Source organism: Babesia bovis, chromosome 3, assembly GCF_000165395.2.
Source record: "Babesia bovis T2Bo chromosome 3, whole genome shotgun sequence".
In the NCBI taxonomy this organism is placed as follows: Eukaryota; Apicomplexa; class Aconoidasida; order Piroplasmida; family Babesiidae; genus Babesia; species Babesia bovis.
The window spans coordinates 1232126-1256957 of NC_010575.1; the positions used below are offsets into that span (position 1 = coordinate 1232126).

Sequence of the window (24832 nt, forward strand, 5' to 3'; positions counted from 1 at the left end):
CAAATCGTCGAATTAAAACAACACCAATGTGTAATATTACAAGAAGTGCATAACGAACCATGGCAAAGACACCATGATCACCGGTCATGTATACCAGTGTGTTGCATTATACCACTGCCAAAATGATAACAAATAACCCAGAATACATAATAATGTTATAAAATTAATTGGGATGCCAATGGCAACTAATGTGTAAAGAGGAAGGTACAATATGAACCTTGTGATTCTACACCTCTTGTACGTAGTTGCCTATGGTATAACGTCAGGATTCAAACTCCCGCTATCTGCTACACATAACACGCCTATCAACGGCATACTTAACATATACAAACCAGTTATGATCACCTCCAATGATGCATGTCAAATGGTTAAGAAAATAATTATCGATGAAATGTTTAAAAGAAAAACGATTATAAATAAGCCGAAAATCAAAGTGGGACATGGAGGCACACTGGATATGCACGCAGAAGGAGTATTGGCCATAGGAATAGGGAATGGAACAAAGATGCTACCCTATTATCTAAAAGGTATCTACTGAACCGTTAACGCCTGAGAATATTTCAGGTGACAAGATATATGAAGCCATAGGAATATTAGGGTTTGAAACTGATACTTTAGACGTGAATGTAAGCTGTTCTAGAACCAATATACACGCTCAGGGCAATGTAATGAAAGAGGAGCCATGGGAACACGTCACACAAGAGGCACTTAATGACGCCATAAACTCAATGAGTGGAACATACGACCAACTGCCTCCAATGTATAGTTGTATGTTTGATTCATATTTGCTTCATCTTTGTATAGCGAAGAAGTACCATGGGAAAACGCTGAGAGAATATGCCATCAAGAAGTTACCGGTAGTGCTAAAAGCAACACCAGTAACAATACATTCAATAAGACGTATACACGAATTAACACTGGTATTGAATATATTAATAAAGAACATGTTAATGCAGGAATTGCCAAAGTTTGCAATTAGAACTAAATGTTCAAGCGGTACTTACGTGCGCAGTTTGATCAGAGATATCGCATACAAACTAGGAACCGTAGCTACAATGTGCTCCTTGGTATGGTAAAGAATCGGCGAAATAATAACAATATAGGTACGGACATCTAAACAGAATCTAGCAATAGAAGATGCAATACGGTTAGATGATCTTGACTACGATAAAATTGTAGCTAACATAATCACATGTAATAAATAACATATATTATACCATGTTAAGGCATAAATGTGCGAACTAAGTTTATATTGCTCATTGCATAATCGCTACGGGAAGTGAACGATGGGTGATGAAATAATGGAGATTACGATGCTCCTTTAATAATGCGGCAGAATATACGCCGCCAGCGGTACAACCGCCCAACTGAAGTACACGCTCATCATGCATATAACAGTATCCACACTCAGCAGTGCACCCAGTAGTAACCAGGAGAGATATACCAGAAAGGTCCAAAGAAGCTATCATATCAGCCTTGTTAAACTCTACATGGAAACGATTTGCATCATCATCGGATGATAAAGTACCAAGTAAAGCGTGACGAGCATGAATATTACTGCAATAACCAATGTCATCCCTAGAAGATGATAACACAAGAGGCTTGGGAATAGTAGCTAAGCTGTTCAATGAAGAAAATGAAGGTGATAAAGACCCATGTAAACATAATACCCGATCCGATATACAGGCGGAGAGCGGTAGATTCTCAAAAACATCACATATACGATGGTAAAGCTCATGAGCACTCTGCACCAGTAGAGCATCGTCGTCACCTAGTTTCAAAGCAACCGCATTGGTACGCAGCTTAGAATATAACTCACGGAATAATGCCGAGCTGTAATTACGATGAGTAGACTCGCGAGAGCCCCTGAGCAAAAACACATGATATGGGAATAATATCTTAAGCGAAAAGAGAACCAATAAAGTTTCCATCGAGAAACCTTCAACATCACCTATCATGTTACCCAAAAATACCAACTTTGTGGCCTCGCCCTTAGCATACATACCCGCATCAGCCAACTTGTTGGTAATCATGTCACAAGTATCACCATGAAGAGGCCAGCCCAATGAGTTGAACGTATCTAATAGGGTATATACATCACCGTTCAATGGACCGTGAAGCTGAGTGGTGCCCTGCAGACGAACTAAAGCGCCCTCCTTCCTTACAATATGGCACATGACGTCACACAACTCCACAAGCTCGTTATAAGAACACCAATTGAACCTTCTGAAAATTGGGGTGTAGTCGGGAGATTTAAAAGCACACCTATAAACAGAACCAAAAACCTTCAAAGCAACTGCATAATCAGAAAGCATAGTGCTGTTGAAACCGACGAACCGAGCACGGTAGCGGCGACAAAGCTCTACAATGCGACGCCTCAATATGGCATCAAGATCAGGGTCCATAGATTCGCCCAAAAGGCCTGCAATGTCAAATTCAGTCTTTGTTACACTAGTGGTGGATGTTTGGATGATAGCAGAACTGGGTTCCATGGCACTGTCGCCAGTGCAACAGATAACCTCATGTGAAGTTGATGTAAGTGGTACTTCATCCTTTACACTACTAACCTCCTCCACAGCTTCAATGGATGGTAGAGCCAATTCAGGTACCTCAACATCCTGGTCTAATGAACCCATAAAACCTGAAATGCCAAATCTACCGGTACGAACACCGCAACTGTTCGTACTATCCGAGCCACTGCTAATACCTAAACGACCCTCATTAACAGCCCTCTTGGGAATTCCATTCCATCCAACAGGATAGTCGTTGCTATGTACGTTGTCCCTGTTACTATCGTGCGAATAGCCTTGATCATCGTCATGAAGACCCATAACCTTGGCGTCACTCTCATACTGTTTCAATCGACCGTAATCACTTCGGTACGAATATGATGCCATATTATCTTCTAGTGAGTTAGACCACCATTGAGCATTGTCCATGCTTTCACCGGAAGCAAATGGTTTATCAACACGATGTTGGTAATTCGACTCGCTTGATAAGTATAATCCTTTCATACGATTGGGTGAAAGACCTTGAAATGCAGGTTGCAATCCAGCATGACGAGGTACGCACTCCATAGATTTGGCCTTGGAACCGTCATTGAACAATGGTTTCAAAACAGAACCCAAGCCGGATAGTTGGCTTTGTTCCCTAGCAGATTTAGGGTGGTGAGACTCCACCACAAGTGGAGAATTAGTTCTGTTGTCCTTAGGACCATTAAAGTAATCGTCATTAGTAAACCGAGGAACGTAACGATTAGGTACCTGATGAGCTTCCGGAGACCTAGGAGAATTAGCAGTGGACCACAACGATGGCTTGCGTAAACCCTCAGTCGGCTGAGTAGATGAACGATTGACAATTGGGGATGTGTTTCCAGAAGCATTAGGCAATAACGCAGGGCCACTGGATATAGCCAACTTCTCAGATGGTACTACAATAGGGGATGGTAAAACAACATGACCAAGAGCATGGATCAAGTGCTGACCAACCATATCAGCAAAGTCCTTGTCAGAGCGTAACAAAAAATTAGTACCCTTGATAAGGCCATTCTCAACACACGAGTAGAATGCATCATATCCAAAACCATTCTCATAAGTAGACATTATCAAATCAAGTAATTCATCCAATGTACGCCCGTCTTCAGGCTCATCAAGCTCCGTCAATGTATCTGCTGAACACATGGTACTCAAAGAACGGGTAATATTCACCAAAGGTTCCTCCTTTACACCACGAGTCATGCGTTCCAACTGTTGAATATGAGATAACATGACACTTAAAGTCTCACGACTTAGATATCCCTTACGCTTGATGTCATATGCACGGAATATATGCTGAAGACGCAAACGACCAGATGGACTGGTAACCTTGTGTAAAGCCTGAGGTGAACAGGCCATCATACCAGCAATGAAATCATTCAATGTAATCATTAATTTACGCCGGCGATCCATAGAATCAAATACAAAACGAGTCATGGTTTCATTACCAAAGACACCCTGATATACATCCATCATAGCAAGATATTCATCAAGGGTCATGTAACCAGGATGGGACATACCAGCATACTGATTAAAAGCAACAGTTATCAAAGCCTCTGACAAGATGCAACTGCTACACTCCTTATTCATCACGTCAAAAATACGAGAACGGAATGAATCAATATCAGATGTTAACTCAAAGGGAGCTGATATAAGCTTAGAGTCATCCATATCACGGAATGTCTTCAGCAAAAAACTAACCACTGCATTGTTCACAGGTTGGGAGTGAGAGTGTGATGTGAAAAATAAAGAATGAATATTTGTAGAACCCTCATCAGTATCAATGTCAACATTGTCACCTAAGCGTGACTGAACAAAGTCACCCTCAACGGAATCAGTGCGAGAAGAACTGTCAACAACATGCTTAGCTTCACGACGCATACGCGCATCTTCACGCTTCATCTCCATCAAGAGGTTACCCTGAGAATGCCAACGCATAAATGATGTCTTGGAACTACCAGCAGCTGCACTGCCATTGTCCAACAGATGAGTCTTGTACTCATCGCCAAAAGACTTCAATGTCATAATAAGTGGCATATTACCATTAGAAACACCAGATGAATCCGATGTGTTTGACTGCTCGCTGTGAACAATCTCCATAGTGAATGAATCAGAGTCAAGGTGTTTCAAAGCACCTTGATCCAGCACATCTAGGGACTGCAACACCATCGTAAAGTGTTCAGTACAACTATACTACAATAAAATAAAAAATATGCGATATAACAAAGTAATGTGTGAAATGTAACAGAGGTGTGCAGGCATACACAAATAAGACACGTGACATAGACGTCAGTAAATAATACACAAATTAATTAATCAATAACCAAAGCAAAATCAACCTTAGTTTATAAAGAATTCCGACTTTTCAGTCCGGCATCACAATCACCGTACATAAAATTGAGGGTTGTAAGGCGAGTACGCCTTTGTTACACATCGCACACACCAATATTAACCATACATATAAGCAATGTATAAGAAACATTAAACATTATCACGAAATATTTTACGTGTTTTAAACCGAAAACCATATCACCAGTTGTCAAAAGGATCTGCTTTGCCTTCAACCGCACGCGGTACCTCAACTGAGTCGGGATATGTACCAAATTTCGTGGTGTCATTTTTACCCTGTAAATATTAATGCAAACCATGCAAAACAAACTTACTTTCAACTCAGGAACATAAGGTGGAGTTAACTTCTTTTGCAACAGTTTGTCGAAGTCCATCTTCGCAAACCATTGACTAGCAATGATATCCTTAGCCCCTTTGTGCAAGTTACCAATGCGCTTAGAAGGATCAAAAGTGAGAAGTTGCTTGGTAAGCGCTTTTGCGTCACTGTCAAATGTGTCAACATCTATCAAAGCAACTTACGGGTCATAGTTACGGGGAAATACCAAACGACAATCCAAAATCTTCTTGTATATGCCCATAGGGTCCTCGTTATAGAATGGTGGGTAACCAACAAGCATTTCATATATTAAAATGCCCAGTGTCCACCAGTCCACAGCTTTGCCGTGTCCTTTATTTAGCAGAATTTCAGGGGCCAGGTACTCAGGCGTTCCACAAAGCGTGTATGTACGGAGCTCCACAACCTTAGCAAAACCGAAATCAGTCAACTTCAAGTATCCATCACTACCAACAAGCAGATTTTCGGGCTTCAAATCACGGTAAATGATGTTGTGTGAATGCATATAGTCAAAAATGCAAGTAATCTGAGCAGCATAAAACATAGCAGATTCACTCTCCAACTTGTCAACACTACGCAAATAACCAAAGAAATCACCTCCAAAAACACATTCCATAACGATGTAAAGATAATGAGGATCCTTAAAAGTACCAAGCATGTTCACAATGAAAGGATGGTTAACGCTGGAAAGAAGCTTCTTTTCAGATACCACGTGGTCAACCTGCTTCTGAACAATCAGAGAATGCTTCTTAAGGCGCTTAATAGCACAAGGCTCGGTGATTCCGTCAATACCTTTAGGAATTGCCAAAATAACACGGCCAAAACCACCTGTGCATGTATTATACAAACGTCAAGAGAATAAGCCAGTTACGTTATGGAATTTATAGAAACAACAATATGAACGTTATATAATCCCAAGGCATCGGCGAAATGATGTTGTTTATGTGATAATAACATACCAGTACCAAGTGTGCGAACGAATTCAAAGTCCTCCTTCCTTAGCTTGGCAGGGGGATTCTTTGTCCTTAAATTACCACTGTCGTTAGCCTTGGCATAGCGGAGAAAAAACCTCTTAAGCATGGCTATTAAGCCGGAGGCACATCCCACGCCATCATCTTTCTCTGAAGAGTATGCATATTGAATAATGACTTAACATACCATACATCATCTTTCCAAATTTTAGAACACAGATGATGTTTTCATCCAACCGCCAGGTGGAATGACTGGTAGCGGAATGCAGAGCTGAAAGTAACCGCGTATCAATACAGGTGCATTCGCGGAACTTTAACTGCCGTAGTTATCCTCCAGCCTGGCATACGTCCATCCAAACCGATATAAATTTAATGCCCTTGGCAAAATACCTTCAAGTAATAGTTTATTCTAAAAACAGCCTAACGCGTCGGTCATGTGCGCGCCTAAGGCAAAAAAGCCCTCCAACGACAATGAACTACAAATGTATGAAATAACACATATTTATACACACGTGAAATTCAATACTGTAGAAATATAAGTGCATGAATGTTATGCGATACAACCCGAGGCTATTCACTGTGATGGTGACTTGGCAAACGATATACGCAATGCGTGACTATGAGACACACTGAAACCCTGCAGACCCTGTAAAGCCACTTCACCTTGGTACGCAGTAGCAAAATCAACAAATGCAACACATTTCCCCTCCACAAAACGAGTGTCCTTGTAACCTGGATACTGCTGAAACAAAAGCTCAACCGACATCTTATTCATGTCAGGATGCAGATTCTCCACAAATAATGTATGACGTTCACCACCTTCAGAATTAGCGTCTAAAGTATCTTCAATCATAACCTGTTCCGACGGAAGTGACCTCGCCGACGTCAGGAGACGGTAACACTCAGCAGGCTTCATAGATTTATAGCCCTGATTTCGGGCGTAAGCTACTTTCAATGGACGATCCAAAAAAGAACGGCCATTAACACCCTTGAAAGCTGATATGGCACTCGCTATTTCACTGAAACAAATATAAACAAAACATCATTGACATACCTAAATGAGACAAATGCTTGACCACGCAACTTCTGAGTACGACGCGCAGAAATATCAACGATCTCGCCATATGGAATTAAAAACTCATAAAGTAACTTGCGCAAATCATTCACGTGAATGCGATCGTCCAAATTTGACACATATAGTGTATGGTTGGGAAGGGACTCACCCGTACGATATGCCTGATCCGACGCCATGTCCAAAAGTGTTATATTAAATATACACGTTAAGTTTCGAATCAAAAACAGCGCAAAACGTATAATGACAAGCCGTTATACGCATTACATGAATGCAACCATAAGACATGCTATGGAAGACCTGTCGCCTAATGAAGTACAAACAATCTATATTAAATCATCAGCGCACAAAAAGAGTCCAAAAGGCACAAATTACACATGCAGCTGAAACGTAAGGTGATAATCGATCACCAATGACGGCAAATTTGCCCAAAACTCCTAAAAATCCAGCTCGTTTGGCGTTAATCGTGCCGGGGGACAATACTTTAAGATAACTAGAGGTGCAAATAGTTAGCAAAAGCACAACTATAAACGAAGGTAGATTCAAAAGAGCAGTCATGATCAATGGAATCAGCCTTTTGCCACTGAAGGTCACCGAAATGTGACTCAAACAGAAGTAAAATATAATCCAATAACAATAGGAAGACTGTTAGGTATAACAATAAACAGTGTGTAACAGACAAGATGGGATAACTAATTAATCATGTCTATTAGAATGAAGTTCATAGGATAACAAAAGGCGCGCGACCCGATGGGGACTCAAGGCGTCAGTCATTTACACTAATATGCGCAACAAATTAATACCCAAAACAAACTGTAGTATTTAGGGTCCATGTGTTCTTTCGACGATAAGAAGTTACATCGAAGGTTACATCCCGGTTTTCACTTACACTAGTTATACCCCCTGTCCAGGGTGTCGACAAAGGACTTTACAACACACCACAATACGCTTAAATGCTGTACTCTCGGCACTCGGTTATGCCCATCAATAAGGAACTTTAGACATTTGACCAATCGGTTAAATAGTAAACATGGCGCCCAGTGTGGAGGAACATACGCCGTACGATATCACCTCGCGCATCTCTCCGTACCTTGACGTTGAGATGCTCCTACATGTGTTAGATTGGCTAGCAGATAAAGAAACATCTTCCGATGAATTGGCAGATGTAAGAGCGGATGTAGCCAAAAAGGTGGAATCACAGAAATTAACAGACGAAAAGTTCAAAGAAGTTGAAGCCGAGCTTCTGATGAAAATTGAACCGCTAAAAGAAGCTTTAGGGATTTATAAAAAAAGTCAAGTTAATCGCATTTCCTCATCAGCAGAACGCATCTGGTTGGTATCACTGCCGCAGTGGTTGGCATCACAAGAAAATGTCACTTTAGAAATTGACTCAGAAGCGGAGCAGGCTGTTTTTATGTTGGCTAAATTGTATTCCAATCAAGGTGACTGGTCAAAATGCAAACAATGGCTAGTGTACTACCTAGAAAATGTAGCCAAGTATACCTATGACGGTAACACACCAGCAAACAGAGCCAAATGCTATTGGGGTATTCTTAGGTCAATCACAGTCGGCGTCCTATTACCCTCTACCGAAGCTGAACTCATCGCCATGGCGAGCACACCACTCCCTAACGATGAAAACAGGGAAGTTAGCATACTGGAACCTGACCTACCAAGGACAGCGGTACAATGTATTGTACGCCTCGCAGAGTTGTTAGGTAATGAGGAAATTGGTAAGACGCGCAAAGAAATGGTCCTTAAGCGTGTATGGCTGTTACATTGGGCCATGTTTTACGTTTTCAAGTACCACATACCGTTGTCCCAAGTAAAAACTAAAGGTGCCAAGAGCTATGAATGGCCTCACGTACAAGAGTATCTTATTGATGATCGGAATATGGCAGTAGTACAGATAGTGGCGCCACACTTGTTGAGATATTATGCAGTTTATGCAATTCTACACAGAAATCGTAAAGATCACTTTAAGGTAATCAGTGCCGCTATATCAAACGGAAAGTCAAAGTATTCGGATACATTCACAGCCCTGGTAGGTGCGTTGTTTGTGGATTTTAACTTTGAAGACGCGCAAAAACATATAGCCCGTATACAGGATGCATGTCGATTAGATGTCTTCCTAGACCCACTCAAATTCCAAATAGAAGAACATAGTAGACATATCATATTTGAAACCTACTGCCGCATACACAAGTCAATCAACCTTGATCTCATTGCACAAAAGGTAAACATGAGCGCACTAGAAGCAGAAAGGTGGATAGTGGGATTAATTCGCCATTCTCACCTAGAAGCAAAGATCGATAGTGAGAAGAATTGTGTCGAAATTTCAACAGTACCACCAAATCTGTACCAACAAGTAATCGAAAAGACGCAGAATCTAACGTTGAGGTCGAACATAATTTTACAGAACCTCATAAACGCGGATTCATCAGGACCGGTATACACGCGGAGTCAAGATGACAAGGGAGCCAAACGATCAGGTCAACAACAGCGTAGGCAACAGAATACTAGGTTCCAAAATTTTAGCCAGCGCGACTTCTTCCGTAGTGCTGAAGTGGAACAGTGAACAGCTGACTTAAAGAAATGCTAAGCGCCATCAACACTACCTAACTGGTATTAATATATCGCCAATAGCAAACTCAATTGATCAGTTTACTATCTAGTCATAAACACGTTGTAAATATTCATAAGCATAGACAATATGCTACAGGACACAAACAGCGAATATAGTACCCTCGTGTTAATAGGTGACAATTTTATCAATCACTAATATGCGTTGATAAATCGTTATACATGATGTATAATGACAGTCTAAAAAATCATTAATAAGGAACAATCCGACCCAATGTAATACGCCAAAAGGCAGCCGGTAACAAGTATGAATAGTGTCTAGAGTACAAGTGATATGAAGTAAGCCATAAGTAGTGCACCAAAAATGTGGATTGGGGTTAATGTGCGCATAAATACGGTATTAAATAAGTGGACGACCAGGGCATCGATCCCCGTACCTCTCGCATGCTAAGCGAGCGCTCTACCATTTGAGCTAGCCGCCCCGACGAAAGGGACACCATTCTCACTTCCATATAGTATATTGCTATATGTGTGCTTTCATAAATAGAAGGTATATTAACTACACAGTTTATTAAAACGTTTATAGATCAAATTGATATATTGAATTACATCATGTTGATGTGTAGTTTTATGGTTAAAGACTAATGGAAAATATAAATGGGTACACATTAATCCCAACTAAGAAGTTAGCAAGCCCTACGTATAATGAATTCTAGTTTTAATTAATACCCAGTGTAATATAATAGATAACTGTAGAAGGCACTTCGGTGGCCCTTTGGGGCCCCGAAGATACATGCCTAGGAATTTAACGCATAAATATGTTTAACAAATATAGATCATTATTAGATTCCAAAGCTGTGACACATTAATATAATGTGTATGCATATGCAGCATGTTCGTATATACTCTGCCTTTACCGGTCGCAGTATGTACGCGCGATGCGTTCATGGCTGTAGGCTATCGAGCGTAAACGGTTATAATGGCATGTGTTGGTTCTCTCATGATCACATCTGAGTCTCTATAATATGATAAGATGCCAGGTGGTATCTTATTCCTAGCCCATTGCGTCTGGAAATGAGAACACTTGCCTGTACTCAGACTTGAGGACCATGAAGCGGCGCCATGGCAAAACAAAAGGCAGGGAAGACATACCATTGGTGGTCCTGGGAATGTCACACAAAATCACCGATGTGCTTCAGTAACTCATATGACACATCTTTTCATCATCGGAACGCAGCTCTATCAAAATGTTGGCAGCGCTGACGTAAAACCTGATGACGACATTTTTCAGCATAGAGGATAAAATGGAGGTAGAAAATCAGGAAAATATTGCAGAACTTCCATATCGTGCATCCATCAATCCAGATGCATATGAAAAATGTGGACAAGCGTACTTCCATTATTTTGAAGAACTCGAAAGATTGGGGCCCTTGGATACGTCAAAAATGTCATCTGTGGCAAGGAATTATGCCGGTAAGAAGGTTAAAGTTGGAGCCAAACCGCTTAGTGGTGTAAGAGGTATATACTATACAAGAGGGACATGGCGGGTACAATACCGAGGAACTGATGGAGAAATTGTGAGTTGTGTATTTAACTACGACAGTAAAGACGTTCTCATTGCTACATTTGATCTCGCTTTCCGGCTACTCCGTAAGGTAATAAATCTAGGACGACAAGTCAAAAGTGAAGACGGTATGATTATCACAGAATTAACAGAAGAGAGACTCTTGGATCTCGATCGTAGATCTAAAATGCGCAAGAATAAACAAGATTCAACGGTTACCAAAGATCTATTAACTGTGTCAAGCAAACGTATAAGTCGACCGAGACATGATCGGCTCTTAGCTAAAGGGGAAGATGATATAGACTCTGAATCAGATCAAATTTACACACAAGTTAGGAAGAAAACGCGACCTAGAACTGGTGATATTGCATATAACGCTAATGTGATGACATATCAAGCACCGATGCCATATGTGACCGCAAGTGGTAACACCATGCTACCTAACACGGGATGCTATCCAGGCAAAATGGATTCATTCGAAAGGATGTTTCATTCATACGGGAATTTCACGACACACCAACTTATCAGCTATCTTATCGACAAGAAGTGTATGAGAAATAAGGATAGAGCACCCTCTGTACAACGTGGAGGATGCCAAATGGGAGGTGAAATTCAAAGTACGTCAGGAGGAGAGTATGGTAACGAGATATATCACCCGTATGACCATGAATTGCATTCAAACGAACACTCCTTTAACAAAGATATTAATGGCATCACAAACTCTGGTAGACTCTATAGGGATGACACAAATGGTTCGTTAATTGCTTCGTTACGTATATCACATAATTTCAGATATCTTCTATATGGCTGAACCCAAATTTATACATAACAAACATCCAGATGTTTGCAACGCCTCAACAGGTATTTTATAGGGTAATTGAGTATAGTGATCCAGGTCTGCCTTGCGAGTGTGATAATATGACAGATTACGATCCCGAACAGGCTGTACATTCCTCGAGTGTAAGTTCTAATATAAAGGTAATAAACCATAGGCAGTTAGAAGGTGAAGAAGGCTCAATGGATAAAATGGACGATACATTTGACGAGGCAGGGTCAAAGCCCTCTGAATCAAAAATTCAGTTAGTTAAACGAAATAATAATGAAGATGGATCAACATATTGTGGCTACCGTCAAGGCTACATACACATGTAACCAAGTGATTAAATGAAGTGGGTTGTGTCATTTCAATTCAATTAAAGATGGACTGATATTTAATAATACAAGTACTATGTGTCTATGGGTTTTAGTCAATCAGCCTCTGTGGCAATCTCATAACATGATCTATATTGTGTAAAACTAGCTATATACACTATTTAGGGCATGATTGAGAATGACACTTTGTAGTGGTTTGAAAGTTTTACTTACATGACGAACAGTTTGGGTAAAATTAACGGTTACATCTGTTCAATAGTAGTGCAAGATATTAAACAATGTCAAAATAGTATTATAATAAAAATCAAACAAAAAAGATCCTGTTTTTAATTAATCTATAAGGGAGAAAACGATAATATATTAGGATATTATATAGCATGGCTCAGCTAGATTATTCATAAGAAAGTATGTTAAGTAAATGCGTATCAGATGTCATTTGTTTCAACCTTTAAACATGACATTCGGAATGTGCTATTACAACATTGTTTTCATTAGGGCATAGTAATTCCAAAGAATAATCATGTAAAATCTCAGTTATTTTTTGTTGATCTGTAAATACTAACTACCTAGATCAGTAATATTCATGTCTTTTAAAACATGCTGTTGTGATATTAGGAGGCATTATATCGTATTACCCATATTAATCAAGATGGCCCCGGTATGAACAAAACTGGTACCATGGTTTAGATTAATGTTTACTTGCTATCTTTCAATATCTCCATTATTTTCCTGTATTAGTTATTAACTCCATAGTTTTGCCAACCAATTATTCCTCTTCTTCTTTGGACTCCTCACCTTCTTTTACACTATCATCACTCTCCTTTATTGCATCCTTCGTCTTTTCGCTTTTTTCTGTAACTTCAGTACTTCCAGGTGTGGTCGGTGCACTACCAGCACTCTTTCCACGGTGTGATTCATCAATAATCACAGTAGATGGATCGAAAGGATGTAAAAATGCATTGATTTTATCAATCAACTTGCCTGAAAATCCTTCGTAAATATCACATTTCAACATTTCATCTGCTAGGTCTTGAGGAACTTGTTCCATAAGTCCAAAATGTTTTTTATTAAAATAATTCCATTTCACTTCTTTAGCTAAAGCAGCTGGTAATTTATCATAAGTTGCATATTTGCCTGCCTCGACAGCAATTTCTTCTGGAAGGACTTCCAAAATTGAGTTAAACTTATTCATTTCACGTAATAATTCATCCCTCCTGACTGCTAACATATGACGGGTAACTCCACCGGTACCTTTCAAACCAGTTCGATCTACAAGATCGTCTATATCTTTGTTAGTGTACTTTTTGCCAAGAGAAGTGACAAAACCTACAGCCTCAGGTGCATGTAATAGCTTATCCTCTTCCCTGGCAGCATTCTTAAAGATAGATAACAATCCTCCATCAACACCTCCAGTAGCAGCACCTGCCACAACAATGGCACCAGCAATCCACTTGGCAACCTTGCGGAAGCCGTTGTTACGCCTTGCTACTTCCATACTTAACAAAATCGTAGATGATTCAAATATCGTCCTAAGGGATCCACTTGGTAAATGATGTAATAATTGATAATTAATACATGGTGGTATGCATCTGGGGAATTGGATGATTCATGCGTTGTCTATTATAGTACAGCATTAAATCGTATTCTATATCCTTAATTGCGCTGATTAATCACTACTTCAGCAGTATTATGCCAGCTTGGATGCTGCCAATCCCAATGGTCTATAACCCTCCATGGAATATTCACATAGAACTAGATCCTTCCACAGTTTACCAAACGGGTAGTCACATAATAGCCATTTAACCAATTGATATCACAGCCATAAGAACATTCTAATTTTAATGGATGGTCATTCATGTCAATTTAGTCCCATGAAGAGCCTTTTGACGTTATACGCTACACTGCTGGATTCATTCTGTTAATACGTAAGCACTGCTAATTATATGCCATGTCAAACGCGGCAGCAATGTAAATCCATAATAGACGATATCGCAAAACTATAGACTATACCGCTTGAACTTCTGACATCCGGCCTTACATTTGATGACTGTTAATGTAGCCTATATGGCGCCATTGAAGTATCACATCACTGTTACAGAGTTCCAACGGATGCCACTGCTAAGGTCTGAGCAAAACAGTGTCCATTGTCAAGACGGTTCACATCACTGTAACCTCAGTCCATGTCACCATAACATCGGTATGCACAAGAACCTCTGCTAATGTGACCATGTTCATCACAGTTCCAGTCTATATACCCTGCTAATAGTATACTGTGGAGCCACAATGTTATGTTGTGAATATTGATCACATCCAAATATTGGTCAGTGCTTGACATGGTTATTGTGGTGCTGTAGGTTATCGCTATATACGTTTCGTACTCCTGGAGTAGTAATTGCACATTAATACTTACTGGGTGAGATGGGGATTACCAGATTGTGTAACAATGGCACAATGAGAGATGTAGCCTACAGTTAGTGGTTAGCACTATATCAAATGGGTATCCTGATGCTACCATACGTACACAAGCAGATGAGATCTTGAAGTCACGAACAGTCTACGGCTTTACAGTCACTTTCCACGAGGTCATGTACATCTACGTTGACACAACTCTGTTCCCATACGCTAATGTTATAGAGCATCTTCACGTACGGACATCGACATAACTTGCTCAAGTCAAAATATGCATTGGGACCTTGGTTGTCCATACGCTTGAAAACCTCTCGCACGGTCTCCGTGTGAAACTCGTCCCTGATATCAGTGTCATATACCTTCATCGTGTTCACCACCACGTACTCCCACCCGTAAACAACGTGGTCAAATACCTCCACGTGAGTTACAAGCACGTCACTAGATTCATAAATAAAAGTCTGGAGTTGTGAGTTGGTAACTCTGACGACTTGTTCGGGGTACGGAAACGGTACAATGCAGTATTGCCTGTACAGCCAGCAACCCCTCCTAAGGTTGGCTACAACAATGACCTCTGGTGAACTATTATCAAACCTGGAAACGTCAATCTCAAGGTGACCTGTACTCCTGGCGCCACCCGTTGGAGTCATACGTACATTGCGATATGAAGGGTCCAGTATGTGCTGTGCCTTGAATATACCGTTCACTACAGGAGGCAGACTCAACGTGTAGTTACCTACGTAACCATTATGTTTGATCCACAATGTAAAGTGTTGCAATACTACGTCCACATCTACTTTAACACTGTGTGAGTCGATTAATGATTGGGGACCTCCAGGGGTTTGGTACAACCAGTCTATGTTCAGAATAGGAGATATCAGGAAAATATCGTTACGCCCTCGTATACGGCTTACGTAGTCTCTCTTTTGTGCATTGCAATGTTTGGTCAAGCGGTACTGTATATTGGTTCCGTTGGTCGTCTTGATTACAAGGGGGTTCAACTGGGTACTCTTCAAGTCAATCACCAGTGATATGGGTCCGCTCACGAAATCAAGCTTCCTCGCCCGGTTAATCAATATTAGCTGGTCGTCCACAATCTCGAAATGCCTTATATGCCCAAATTCATTAGTAGTCCTATCCACATCGATGACGGATACAATCAGGCCAATACCACGCCTGTATTCCTGGACGTATACATCCAATGCGTTGTTCATGCCAGACATATTGTTGAAGATTGTGAGGTTACCGTATTTGACTAGGGTTATACTAGGTGTACTTGAATGTATCAGTCTGAATCGACCTCCACCATAGAAACTCCCTTCGAAACTCTCGACTGGGTAGGGGATAGCAGGCTGCATGAGATCCACTTCCAGAGCATATGATAGCCTGGAACATATAAGTAGCAAAGAAGTCCATATTGGGCCCATGTTTACTATGGACGTAACTGCCATTCAAATATATTGTAATTTAGGTAGTCTAGACTGTACCTGGGGGTTTGCTTATTCTACGGTAGGCACTAGCTTGATTCTGGAATAGTACCGTAACAGCTGATTGACAACTTGATGTACTAGATATAGTTGGCTGATAGCATTAATGGCACGTCGTGTCACTGCTACAAAATATATTTACAATAATATAAACAATTTCATACCAAGTGCCATGAGACATCCCATAGTGTATATTACTGAATGGCATTTGAATTGCCAGATTATTCATCGGCATATTACTCCAGGCGGAATAGTATAAATCAGGACATTGGAACCCATATATATTGATGCTCTTAATAGGTCATATATAAGTATATGCGTCCTGGCAGACTTAGTAACATATTCAGTTAGGTATTGAAAAGAATTTATAGCATTTGCCAATTGTCAGGTTGAATAAAATTTAGTTGTTACAAACTGGCTTAAGCCACCTGTAGGTGTTTGGGACGGTATTGGGTATGTCACTGTAAGACCGATTGACCATAAGACTACCACCATGTTGAATACAAAGTACTATATGATAGTGGCACAGTTGAAAAGAGTATCTCAGACAAACGCATAGGGTTTACAGGGTGACAACTTGGGTAACGTACCAGATATTGGAATAGGCCAGTGGCAACCATAGATTTCTACCCGGTCGTATTCCATATTGCCAATGGGCAACACATGACAGTGTCTACTAGGCATCACCATGATCGCCAAGCAATGATACAACAGAGGGATGAAGAAAGACATTTTATGCCGCCATATCATATAAGGTTCTGGTCTATATCTTGTTGATTGTGAGCCTAGTACAAGCAGCGCAAAGGCGGCTATGCTGGCTAACATCCAAAAATTGGGTATAACAGTTAGTGATATTCATTGTATAGTTTGGATATTAAATGCTGCCATGTACTATATGTAGATGTATCCGAGCTCGTCATCGTTGCCGGCCATACTGCGTAGAAAATACCGGATCCCATCCGAACTCCGAAGTCAAGCGGCGCTAGGCCGGGATAGTACTGGGGTGGGGGACCGCCCGGGAACTCCTTTCGGTGCCGGCAGCCTATTTATTATGTGATACACATTGGCCACATATATGGCCAAATCAGTCACTATTAGTAACTTGGGATGGTGATTTGTCTAATTCCATAAATTTAGACGCTTTTATATGGCCTGGAGGGAGATGCGCTGCACGACATCCACAACGAACGCACATTCATATGTACTCAGATTCTATTGAACTAATGGTAGTTGGGAACAAATTAGTATATAAACATGGGTAATAAAATAGAAGATATTATTTTCCCGCCCAAATATGTTAGAACAATTATAGACAAAACCGCGCAATTCGTCTCTAAAAATGGTGAACAGTTTGAGCAGCGACTCCGGGCAGAACAAAGCGACGGAGCGGCTGGAGCGGGTGCTAAATTTGCATTTTTAAGCCCAGATAATGCCTACCATGCGTATTACAAATTGAAGCTTACAGAGCTGAGGAATGGAATAGGTACGCGCGCAATGCCATGAATATATTTTTTCAGATGTTGAAATAAAACCTTCTATTCCACAAGCCATATTAGACAGACGCAAAAAGCTTGAATTAAAGAATCAATTCAAAGAAAGGCTCCTTGCTCTCACTGATTTCGGATCCTCTAGCGCGGACCATGAACTCGGGGAGCCGGAAACAGACACATTTTCATTTACTCAACCTTTTGTTGCTTCAATGGACATGTAAGTTGTTAATTAACTGCTGGCAACAATGTTTACACGATCCTACTCGCTGCGCGTTACATGACATTTAATAAAAATCCATTCATTTCACCTTAGGGACATTATTAAAGCCACTGCGTGCTTCGTTGCTAGGAATGGACAAAGATTTTTAGTGGAACTAACAAAGCGTGAAAAAAATAACCCGCAGTTTGACTTTTTGAACCCATCACATTGTCTGTTTGGTTTTTTTACCAATCTTACGGAATCCTACACAAAATGTCTACTTCCTACAAAACCTCAAGTCGCAAAGCTCAATATGATAGCACAGGATAGAGTAGCTTACCTAAGAGTTTGTCAGAAACGGGCAAATTGGTGTGCACAGCAGCAGGCAAAACTAGCATCAGAAGAAATGCGTAAAGCTGAAGAACGTATGGAGATGCACTCAATCGATTGGCATGCGTTTTTCATTGCTGAGACAATAACATTTAGCGTTGTAAGTTTGTTTCTATCTACACTCATTTACATCTATGGCAGGCAGAGGAAAACTTGCCTCCACCTATAGACTTCACTCAACCAGGGTCAGGTCTGCAACTCATGATTAGGAATCCTATAACAGTGGCAACTGCGAGGAATACCGGGGAACAACTGACGTCTATCATTCCACAGGATCCAAATGAAATTGATCCAGATAAACCTATATTAGTGGATGACCAAGAATCATCGGCGACGTCACCCTCTATGGGAGATCATTCTATCAATGGAACAATGGATGGAGATTCAGTTGAAGAACATTCACATGTGTCAAAATTCACAGACGCACCCGATAGTTACAAACGCAGGGTAGCCAGAGATAATGACATCAGTGTTGTGCAGGATGGCGATGAAATAATCAAAGTGAAAAAGTCATATACCAGAAAATCAAAAGCTTCTGAAGCTTCAGAAATGCAAAGGTGTCCCATTACTGGTCAAATGGTGCCCTCTAGCGAAATGTCAGCACACCTTAAGATTGTGTTACTAGACCCTAAATGGAAACACCAGAAACAAAGATTCATGGAGAAGGCCATGAAGGAAAGTGCATTCGCACCCATGGAAGGTAAGTAGTTGATATTAATAGTGCATCATTTGAGCAGATGTGGAGGGTAATCTTGCATCTTTCGTCGCTGGGAGGCCCGATCTCTTTGGTTCAGCAGATGATGAGGTATCAGCTGGAAGTACCAACACATAAACGCATGTTTTAACGTCATCACAGTATAAATCCGTTGCACTTAGTCATGTAGATCGTAGCAGAACAAATATAACGTTTTAAGTGAACGTCTGTTTAACAAAGCACACAGCAGTGCCCTACGTCGAATCCATATTTGCGAGATAGAGTTCTATGTTGGCCATAATTTTTCGCCCGTTAACCATAAACTCTTCTGCTGAGCATTCTCTGACGAGCATACCGTCACGCATGATCCAGACAGCAGTGCAAGTCTTGAGCGCGTTCTTATTGTGAGCCACTATAAAGGTGGTGCAATGGCGGAAGTGGATTTTCACAAGGTCATATATGGGCATACCGATGTCATTCGTGCTCTCACGAGGTGTGTCTAAAATCTCCTTCGGCGCGCTCTCGCAATTTTCTGCAGGAGGCTCGTCGATCAGAAGGATGCGATAAGTTTTGCGATAAAGGACCAGCCGGGCAAACGACAGCTGACGTAGTTGACTGGTTGAGAAGCCACTATTTCTGTTTTCATTGTTGCCTCTAGAACCGGACAGGGAGCGATCCAAACAAATTGCATCGTCCTTTGGACCTCTCAAGCGCACCAACGGGGGCATTAGGTACAAACCCTTGTTAACCTTGATATTAGACCTTACTAGGATGGCGTCTAGCAAGTTTGTACCGCCTTCGATATTGACGAGATCCTGGAGACCACAGCATTCTAGAGCACTTATTATCTCATCATCTGAGTACAACATACGAGGGTCAAGGAACCTACGAAGTGTCCAACCCTTTGGTATAAATGGCATTTGTGGCAGGACACCCACAATATGACGCAAAACCTTGCGTGGTATAGACTTCATTTCACGACCGTCAATCAACAGTGACCCGTCACGATGTTCCACTATGTTCTGTAGCGTCGCCAACAACGTACTCTTGCCAGCTCCAGTGCGACCGACAATGCCTATTATATCACCCGCATTGGCAGAAGCGGTAACATGCTTTAATATAGGCGATGGTACATTGGTCTCGGTCCTAGGTGGGATGGTAACGGACACATCACGAAGCTCCAAAGTAGTGTGTTCCCCAGGCAAGTAATATTCGCAATCCAGGAATTCCACTTTGGGACGGTAAAATAAGTAGCCCAGGCAAGAAAGGTACTTCCTGAATAAAAAGTTGTAATACTCGTTTTTACGACGGCGTGACAATCCACTCCAGCGCCTTTGGTTGTCACCTAGGTATTCCGTAAATGCGTTTGTGATCATCACCGTCTCATTCATTGTTTCAAACGTGTGTCGTAATGAGGTTTTCCCCTGCAGGAAGTAGTCTCGAAAACGTACCATGGAACACATTTGCTTTTCCAGCATGGAAAAATTGAATATAAATCCATGAAGCAGACCATTTATCCCCAAAGAATATGAAATGCCCAAACCAATTTGTGCTACTTTAAGCTCATCACCACGGAAATAAGCATATACTACAGGGATAAAGGCCGCGCACAAAACAATGCCGACGGCAAAAAGCTTGCAGGTTAACATTGCCCAGGTAGTTAATGCAATTTTCAGAAACTTGATGGCATAAAAATTTTCCGAATAAACGCAGACTCTTTTAATACATAAATGCTCCTTCCGAAAACTTCTGTAAATTGCAGATCCAGCAATAACATCACCGTAGACTGCATTGATCGAATTATTCGCTTCTAACATAACATTTTGCAGTATCTTGGAAGCTATCAAATAGTTCTTAACTACAAACAAGTACAGAATTACACCCATCAAAATAGGTATGGGAGAAAGTATAGGCACTGTGTAGCAAATGGTAATGAATTGGACACAGATACTGAGGAAAGAGAATAATGTTGCTACAATGAAACGACCTACATGTTCATCAATGTAATAAATATCCGAAGTCAAGAAGGTGATAATCTTTGCCAAAGAGTTTTTTAGTTTTAACTCGGAAGAAGACCTCTGAAATATTGAATTCATTATAAATTCATGTATCCTAGTGGAAGCACGGATATTTGCAAATACAGCAATAAACATGCCAATAAACACTAAAGCAATAAAAGATGGTACCAAAATCTTCAATTTTGTTGCAACCTCAGTATGTTTTGCCAATATTTCATCTTGATTTGTTTGAACTGTGTCGTTGCCTTCCAAACTCTTGACCACATCTGACCATTGTGCAACTAGTATTCCGAAGACTTTGTCCAGTACAATGGCAGTGATCAAAGAAATAAAAATAGCCAAACTGTAGAATATTCCCATTCCGGATATGTAGAGACCATATGCAGATGATGTTGCGCATTGTTTCTTCTGGTCTTCTAGGGACAATTTTGCCCTATTCCCTTCCCCCTGTGGATCCGTGTTGAATGCATCAACGGTGCTCTCTACTTCGTGATAAAGCACATTAAACCTCTGCGAATGAGCAAAACAATCATAACTTCCTACAATATGAGATTCACCTGCACCCGGTGTGGACAGCTCTTCAGATGATTTTAATCTGTGTGGAGAACCAACATCCATTAGTTCTGGGCTGCCAACTTCAAGTCCATTTATATGATGGATTTGAATGTTAACTAAATTCGACTGAACATCTGACGAAGTATATAAGTTGATGACACTTTTTGACATAGTCAAAATTACTGCGACGTCATCACGCACTAGTAACCCAGTACGTTTGTTAAACAAGTTGTCAAATATTTTGATGGTTACATTCGGATCCAGGCCGTGGAATGGTTCGTCAAGACACACCAAGAAACAGCAACGGTTCTCCAGTTGTTCATTAGCTTTGCTGAATATCATATAGGCATAAAGGGCCCTAGCCAGACCCACTCTAACACGTTGCCCACCACTCAGTGAGTAACCTTGCTCAGAAATTACACGTGAATCTCCATTGGCCCATGATTGGATATCTGACTCAAGTTCGACACTTCGTAATACTTGATGATAAACTTCTTCGTCAAAGGTGTAGCCAAAAGTGATAACAGATCGAATGGTCCCGCTTGGAAGCCATATATCTTGTGAACTGTAGAAAATGGGCATATCAGTGGACAAGGGTGCCACTGCCATACTGCCAGAAACCAAGGTCATTTCCCCAAGGATCGATTTAATAAAACTAGTTTTGCCGCTGCCTTGGTTACCGGTGACTATACGGATGTCACCCCGTTTTAGTTCAAAATTTACGCCAGAAAATACCAAAGGTGGTTGTGGAGATTGCATTAAGAATTCTTCTCGTACGTTAAGCCAAGTAAAAGAGGCATCCTTTAAAATAACAAGTGTATTTTTACTTATATTTTTATCCCCTTTAGGTATTTCTGCAGGTAATGACTTCCTGGGTGACCCCGTCAATATGTTACGGTTAGTCAAATAAAAATTTGGTGAACAAGTTTTCATATATGTTTCAATCCTCCCGATCGATGTAACTCCTTCTACCACTATTTTCAAACTTTTGAGCAGATAATCAAAAGAACCTACAATGGCATTTACAATGTGAAGCAGTGTAATAGGAAGAGAAACGTCAAAGTCCGCTCCATTTGCTCCTGATTTCTCCTTACGGATGAAACCAAGAATAACCACTATGTACACTATGGCCCCAATGACTCTCATCAAGGACCGGTTTATTGAAAATAACGAAAGCCTGGATTGAAGCACCGCGAGCTCATCGCTTCTACTGTCCTGTATCACGTTAAAACCGATGTCTTCTATACCAGCAACTTCCAACATCTTCAAGGATCCAATGATATCAGAACTCTTTGAAATACGGTCATCCTTCGACCTTAACGAATGAATTATATTGCACGCATTAATCACTTCAACCAAAATCATAATTACAATGCTGGATGCAATAATAATTATTGGGAGTAGTATATCCATACCTGTTTGTGTGTATATTAAAAGTATGCCAGCTATGATATTACAGATAAAACGCAACAGCATCACACAAGCATCAACAAGGGCCACTATATAGTAAGTATCCACAAACAAAAAAGTATACATACTGGGCGTCAATTCAGCATTTTGATGTCGCCTAGCTGGGCATGCCAATATTTCACAAGCATCCTGATTTGTGGAAGATGCAACGTGAACAGCACTTTTGCATCCTTGTCTCACAGAATGGGCGCGCATTAAGTTGGGATAATCCCTACGGTGGCATAATCCATGTTGAAAGAGAGTTATGGCGATGGACGCTTCCATTAAAGTTTGCAAACGCATGTTATACAAATTAGCGTGCTGGTCTAAGAAGGTATTTACAGTCTCTATACCAACAATAGAACAGACTAATAATACAATCATTCCCCAGTCTTGTTCTTTACTCGATAACATGGTAAGCAGCCGCTTTAAAAACATGACGGTTACTGCTGTGGTAATGGCAATAATAATCATTACAAGGAGTGTTAATGCAATGCGACGCCAAAAGGTGAGCAAAATTGCTCGGAGCATTATGCTCCTACCACGCTTTTTACCTTTACCATCCTGTAAATCATCAGATTGCTGCCTTTGCGATTCTTCCAGTCGAAGGATTCCATCACTAACATGTTTTGACAGTATTGGTTGCCAATAGGAAATTTGATCAGCCTCTGGCAACCGGTGTACCCCTTCCGGTTCTATGATATGAGTGCAAATATACTTCACCCACCATTTAGCCCATCTTAAGAGCAGAAAATTACATATACCAGAATCGTTATAGCTTTTATGTTGTGTTTTATCCACCATCCTAGAATCATATATATCGTTCGGATCCATTGTAAATATATCAGTAGCTGTAAACATATTATACGGTTTCATAATGGATCCACCGTCCTATTGGAGTTACTTAAACATTAGGCATTGTTCACAGAATATAACTTGCCTAGATGCCGCAGTCGTGGATCACCAGCGCGCGTAGAATGCCGTCCAAATATGCCCATTAGTACTCATCAGCAAATGTGTATCATATAACATTAGATTCTTTTCATATGTATAAATACGAGCCGCAATGCGCGTTAATACAAAGGAAACCCTTCCCCATACCAAGAAATTAACTGTTTCATCCCTGAATTACAGCAGAAGACGATGAACGATGTACAAACGTTGATACAGTAACTTCTTTATTTGAACGTTTGAAAGTGTGCGTTCTTGTTACTGTTTATTAGAGGCCTGGGAGGTAACATCGATTTGTGCATACATGGGATCCGGTTGCTTTGTAATCGCATACTAACCGTTTATATTACCATATGATTCATTGTTATAATCTCATGTTACTGGTGATTTAGCCGGCCATCAGCTTACTTAATGGTAATTTAAATATATAGCTATATTATATATGACAAATCTGCCCATAGATGATTGATATTATTTTTTTACATTTTTGAAGGTTAATTCACATAAATGCAAATCACCGTTCGAACAAATCGTTTGAATTTAACAATACCGCCCTGTCATATAAGGTTCTGGTCTATATCTTGTTGATTGTGAGCCTAGTACAAGCAGCGCAAAGGCGGCTATGCTGGCTAAC

The 24832-nt window shown here is 40.6% G+C and overlaps 10 protein-coding genes across 11 annotated transcripts; 4 read left to right on the forward strand and 6 right to left on the reverse strand.

The window, feature by feature from the left end:
* Positions 1-112: 112 nt before the first annotated feature.
* Positions 113-1245, forward strand: BBOV_III005720 (putative tRNA pseudouridine (55) synthase). The gene is made up of 6 exons (XM_051767786.1): positions 113-527; positions 565-626; positions 660-768; positions 805-920; positions 957-1067; positions 1104-1245. Exons 1-6 carry the CDS (start codon positions 212-214, stop codon positions 1203-1205), a joined length of 816 nt encoding a protein of 271 aa, XP_051623456.1. The 5' UTR covers positions 113-211; the 3' UTR covers positions 1206-1245.
* Positions 1227-4911, reverse strand: BBOV_III005730 (uncharacterized protein). The gene has a single exon (XM_001611654.2). The coding sequence runs from the start codon at positions 4701-4703 to the stop codon at positions 1257-1259; it is 3447 nt and encodes a 1148-aa protein (XP_001611704.1). The 5' UTR covers positions 4704-4911; the 3' UTR covers positions 1227-1256.
* A 43-nt stretch (positions 4912-4954) lies between these two features.
* On the reverse strand, positions 4955-6633 carry BBOV_III005740 (cAMP-dependent protein kinase catalytic subunit PRKX-like family protein). Its single transcript, XM_001611655.2, has 5 exons — positions 6376-6633; positions 6177-6338; positions 5403-6045; positions 5198-5366; positions 4955-5159 (listed from the first exon to the last, which is right to left on the reverse strand). Exons 1-5 carry the CDS (start codon positions 6383-6385, stop codon positions 5064-5066), a joined length of 1080 nt encoding a protein of 359 aa, XP_001611705.1. The 5' UTR covers positions 6386-6633; the 3' UTR covers positions 4955-5063.
* A 70-nt stretch (positions 6634-6703) lies between these two features.
* Positions 6704-7950, reverse strand: BBOV_III005750 (RNA recognition motif domain containing protein). The gene is made up of 2 exons (XM_001611656.2): positions 7243-7950; positions 6704-7207 (listed from the first exon to the last, which is right to left on the reverse strand). The coding sequence occupies exons 1-2, from the start codon at positions 7437-7439 to the stop codon at positions 6763-6765; spliced, it is 642 nt and encodes a 213-aa protein (XP_001611706.1). The 5' UTR covers positions 7440-7950; the 3' UTR covers positions 6704-6762.
* A 135-nt stretch (positions 7951-8085) lies between these two features.
* BBOV_III005760 (putative eukaryotic translation initiation factor 3 subunit 6) lies at positions 8086-9888 on the forward strand. The gene has a single exon (XM_001611657.1). The coding sequence runs from the start codon at positions 8291-8293 to the stop codon at positions 9836-9838; it is 1548 nt and encodes a 515-aa protein (XP_001611707.1). The 5' UTR covers positions 8086-8290; the 3' UTR covers positions 9839-9888.
* Positions 9889-10603: 715 nt separating this feature from the next.
* BBOV_III005780 (uncharacterized protein) lies at positions 10604-12658 on the forward strand. Its single transcript, XM_051767227.1, has 4 exons — positions 10604-12159; positions 12200-12268; positions 12303-12367; positions 12404-12658. Exons 1-4 carry the CDS (start codon positions 11118-11120, stop codon positions 12557-12559), a joined length of 1332 nt encoding a protein of 443 aa, XP_051623457.1. The 5' UTR covers positions 10604-11117; the 3' UTR covers positions 12560-12658.
* A 588-nt stretch (positions 12659-13246) lies between these two features.
* BBOV_III005790 (Spherical Body Protein 2 truncated copy 3 (SBP2)) lies at positions 13247-14084 on the reverse strand. The gene has a single exon (XM_001611659.2). The coding sequence runs from the start codon at positions 14052-14054 to the stop codon at positions 13326-13328; it is 729 nt and encodes a 242-aa protein (XP_001611709.1). The 5' UTR covers positions 14055-14084; the 3' UTR covers positions 13247-13325.
* A 978-nt stretch (positions 14085-15062) lies between these two features.
* Positions 15063-16475, reverse strand: BBOV_III005800 (uncharacterized protein). Its single transcript, XM_001611660.2, has one exon. It carries the CDS (start codon positions 16414-16416, stop codon positions 15103-15105), a length of 1314 nt encoding a protein of 437 aa, XP_001611710.1. The 5' UTR covers positions 16417-16475; the 3' UTR covers positions 15063-15102.
* Positions 16476-17518: 1043 nt separating this feature from the next.
* Positions 17519-19388, forward strand: BBOV_III005810 (Pre-mRNA splicing factor PRP21 like family protein). Its single transcript, XM_001611661.2, has 5 exons — positions 17519-17935; positions 17970-18159; positions 18256-18631; positions 18673-19231; positions 19269-19388. Exons 1-5 carry the CDS (start codon positions 17707-17709, stop codon positions 19361-19363), a joined length of 1449 nt encoding a protein of 482 aa, XP_001611711.1. The 5' UTR covers positions 17519-17706; the 3' UTR covers positions 19364-19388.
* An 80-nt stretch (positions 19389-19468) lies between these two features.
* Positions 19469-24284, reverse strand: BBOV_III005820 (ABC transporter family protein). 2 transcript variants are annotated; one of them, XM_051767605.1, is made up of 2 exons: positions 24188-24284; positions 19470-24098 (listed from the first exon to the last, which is right to left on the reverse strand). In XM_051767605.1, the coding sequence occupies exons 1-2, from the start codon at positions 24243-24245 to the stop codon at positions 19480-19482; spliced, it is 4677 nt and encodes a 1558-aa protein (XP_051623787.1). In that variant the 5' UTR covers positions 24246-24284; the 3' UTR covers positions 19470-19479. The 2 variants fall into 2 exon arrangements, with proteins under 2 accessions (XP_001611712.2, XP_051623787.1); XM_001611662.2 differs by having other exon boundaries at positions 19469-24231.
* Between the last annotated feature and the right edge of the window lie 548 nt (positions 24285-24832).